Source organism: Piliocolobus tephrosceles, chromosome 2, assembly GCF_002776525.5.
Source record: "Piliocolobus tephrosceles isolate RC106 chromosome 2, ASM277652v3, whole genome shotgun sequence".
NCBI lineage: Eukaryota > Metazoa > Chordata > Mammalia > Primates > Cercopithecidae > Piliocolobus > Piliocolobus tephrosceles.
The window spans coordinates 110,826,293-110,829,966 of NC_045435.1; the positions used below are offsets into that span (position 1 = coordinate 110,826,293).

The window sequence follows — 3,674 nt, forward strand, 5'->3', positions numbered from 1 at the left end:
TCACTAAGGTAAAGGGATAAGTGAAATATTGTTTACTTGTCCTGCGTGAAAATTCTCAACCAAAGACAAATTTTCTATAAAAGGAGGAAGGGGCTTTTAAGAAACCTAAGTCTTCAGTAATAGACTTCTATATACATATATATTTGCACTATGGAGTCACTTCCACCAATGCATAATTTATTCTTTCAGCCTTTATTTTTTCCAAACTACCAGAGTTCACTTACTATGTTAAAGGCAGTGGGCTAGGAAACTTAAAAGATATGAAGGTTAATAGTGAAAGGCATCTCTCCTCTGGACACATGAATTCTTGTAGGCACAGCTAAAGCATGTTAGTTAATATCCATTCTAATAGGTTGGTGCCCACGCAAAACTGGTTGTTAAATATTTTGAATATGAGTCATGCTTATATATAAGTTGGCTCATACAGGAATGTGCTGAAGCCTACTTGGACAATGTCATAGTGGATTTTCGAGAATTATGTCAATCGTTAGTTGTTAAACACAACTGGTATTAAATGTTAAATACGGGAGACGAGACCAGAGGCCGAACTCAGGTTCTGACAAGATGGCTGGGCTGCCCCGCAGGATCATCAAGGGAACCCAGCCTTTGCTGGCAGAACCAGTTCCTGGCATCAAAGCAGAACCAGTTGAGAGCAACGCCCGTTATTTTCATGTGGTCATTGCTGGCCCTCAAGATTCCCCCTTTGAGGGAGGGACTTTTAAACTTGAACTATTCCTTCCTAAAGAATACCCAATGGCAGCCCCTAAAGTACGTTTCATGACCAAAATTTATCATCCTAATGTAGACAAGTTAGGAAGAATATGTTTAGATATTTTGAAAGATAAGTGGTCCCCAGCACTGCAGATCTGCATAGGTCTGCTATCAATCCAGGCATTGTTAAGTGCTCCCAATCCAGATGATCCATTAGCAAATGATGTAACAGAGCAGTGGAAGACCAACGAAGCCCAAGCCATAGAAACAGCTAGAGCATGGACTAGGCTATATGCCATGGATAATATTTAAATTGATCCGATCATCAAGTGTGCATCACTTCTCCTGTTCTGCTAATACTTCCTCCTTTTTGTTTGCATTTAATGGACACAGTCTTAGACACATTACAGAATGAAAAAGCCCAGACATCTTCAGTCCTTTGGTGATTAAATGCACATTAGCAAATCTATGTCTTGTCCTGATTCACTGTCATAAAACATGAACAGAGGCTAGAAGTATCATCTGGATTGTTGTGAAACGTTTAAAAGCAGTGGCCCCTCCCTGCTTTTATTCATTTCCCCCATCCTGGTTTAAGTATAAAGCACTGTGAATGAAGGTAGTTGTCAGGTTAGCTGCAGGGGTGTGGGTGTTTTTCTTTATTTTATTTATTTATTTTTTTTGAGGGGGGAGGTAGTTTTATTTTTAATTTTATGGGCTCCTTTCCCCCTTTTTTGGTGATCTAATTGCTTTGGTTAAAAGCAGCTAAGCAGGTCTTTAGAATATGCTCTCTAGCCAAGTCTAACTTTATTTAGACTCTGTAGATGGACAAGCTTGATGTTTGAACCAAAATGGGAACATTAAACAAACATCACAGCCCTCATTAATAACATTGTTGTCAAGTGTAGATTCTCCCCTTCAAAAAAAAACTTGTGACCATTTTGTATGGCTTGTCTGGAAACTTCTCTAAATCTTATCTTTTAGTAAAATATTTTTTGTTAAAAAAAAAGTTAAATGCTATAAACTTAAAATTAAGTAAGTTATACAAAAAGAAAGAAAATAATCACAACTATATATTTTTTCTACATTTTCTATGATCTACACTCTTGACGATATTGTTGATTGTATTTGTATTATAGAAATGCTGTATAATCATATGCCACTTGCTATGCATCTTCTCCCAAATTCATATTCAGTGATGTCACTTTGATATCTTAAAATTATCATAGTAGGAAGATTTATGACATGGAAATTGGAAAATCTGTATATTAGGTCTTATTATTAAACATTTATCAACACATCTCTGCTCATTCATAAAATAGCAATATGAAGTGTGTCCTTCCCAGCCTCAATTGGAATTTATCAGTACTGCAACCCATCATCACAAATTAGAAGCTCAAGCTCTAATCTCTCTGTTGGTAATATAAGCAAGTCTAGGATAATCTCTGTTATCCAGACTACCATGTAATCAGAGTTTTCTGGAACAATGGTTCTCAACCCTGGATATACATTAGAATCACCCAAAGGGTTTAAAAAAAACAAAGTTCCAATGCCTGCTGTCTTAATTTAATTTAATGTAACCTTAATTTAGGAGAGCTAAGTAATTAAACATGAGGCCAAAGTACATAAGAAAGCGGCAGCCCTTTATTGCAAATATGCACACACTCTCAGGGGAGGTTCTCTGGTCCTCAGGTGTGGGGGGCCAGGGAAGTCGTGCCGGCGCTCTCAGGTGAGGTTCTCCGGTCCACAAATCTGGGGGGGCCGAAGAAGTCACGAGGGCTCCTGCCAGCAGCGGACTTTTATGCATTGGTACTGGAAGGGGGAGGGCAGTGGGTGGAATAAGGGTGTGATAGGGGTGTCTCCATAGGCATGGCCGGGTAAGTTTCCATTTCTTCGGATTGACGTCCTGCAGCACCTGCTCAGTTGATTTTCCCATGCGCCGGTAAGTTGGTGATGAAGAACCCGGAAGCAATAGGGCGGTGCCTTCTTGTTTACATTCCTCCATCTTGTCCTTTCTCCCTCACCCAAACCATTCAACTTCTTATTGATTATAAGAATTTGGGGCGCCGTTGTCTGTCTGGCTGCTTCCTGCTGTTAGGGGGTGGGGCGTAGTTAGGGTCTGAGGTTGGCAGTTGGGTGTAGGGATGCAGGAGCATTTGGTTGAAGGTGACTCGGGTGATCTCTTGGACCCTGGCTCGGAGAAATTTTATTAGAATGGCAGCAAGACATAACATAACGCAGAGGATTAGTATGGGAATTAGGAATGGAAGCATCTGCTGTACTACAGGCAGCAGCCATACTGGTGGTCCAGGGGTTAAGGGGGCGTTAACTTGTTGAAGATCCTTTTTGATTTTGTTTAATGTTTGGACGTTGGTGTCAACCAGGCCTGATTCGTTTATATAATAGCAACACTCTTCTCCTAGGAAGAGGCATGTTCCTCCTTTTTCGGCAGTAAGAAGATCTAATGCTCGCCTATTTTGTGCTGCTACCTGGGCCGCTGAGGTAATATGATGCTGTAAAGAGGCCAGGCTTTCAGCTGAAGCCTCTATGGCTTTCTGGACCTGAGTGGAGAGAGCCCGTGTTTACTGAATTAAGTGGGCGAGTGCCCCTGTCCCAAGTCCTGAGGCTATTAGGGATGATGCTAGGGAAACCCCAATGACTAAGGGAAGAAAAACGGCCTACTTTTGGATTTTATTGATGGGGCTGGGCTGGGAAGCTAGTTCAGACAATTCCCTTTCGCTATATAGGGTTAAGCTTGGCACTAAAGACACCGGAATGCAAAGGGATTGGGTGATGGAGGTATGGTTAAGAATTTTAGATAGAGTTTGGTTACACCAAAAGTAGCCTCCAATGGGGGCCGTGTGGGTCCTGAGCTTGAGTGCAATCACACCACGAAGAGTTTGGAGTAGAGTAGCAAAAAGGAAGGGTTTGACTCTGTGGATTATGGTATAATGGGACTTGAGGCA

The 3,674-nt window shown here is 41.3% G+C and overlaps 1 protein-coding gene across 1 annotated transcript; it reads left to right on the plus strand.

Annotated features, from left to right (window-relative positions):
* The first annotated feature begins 564 nt into the window (after positions 1-564).
* Positions 565-1,023, plus strand: LOC111521424 (ubiquitin-conjugating enzyme E2 N-like). Its single transcript, XM_023184838.1, has one exon. The coding sequence runs from the start codon at positions 565-567 to the stop codon at positions 1,021-1,023; it is 459 nt and encodes a 152-aa protein (XP_023040606.1).
* The last annotated feature ends 2,651 nt before the right edge of the window (positions 1,024-3,674 follow it).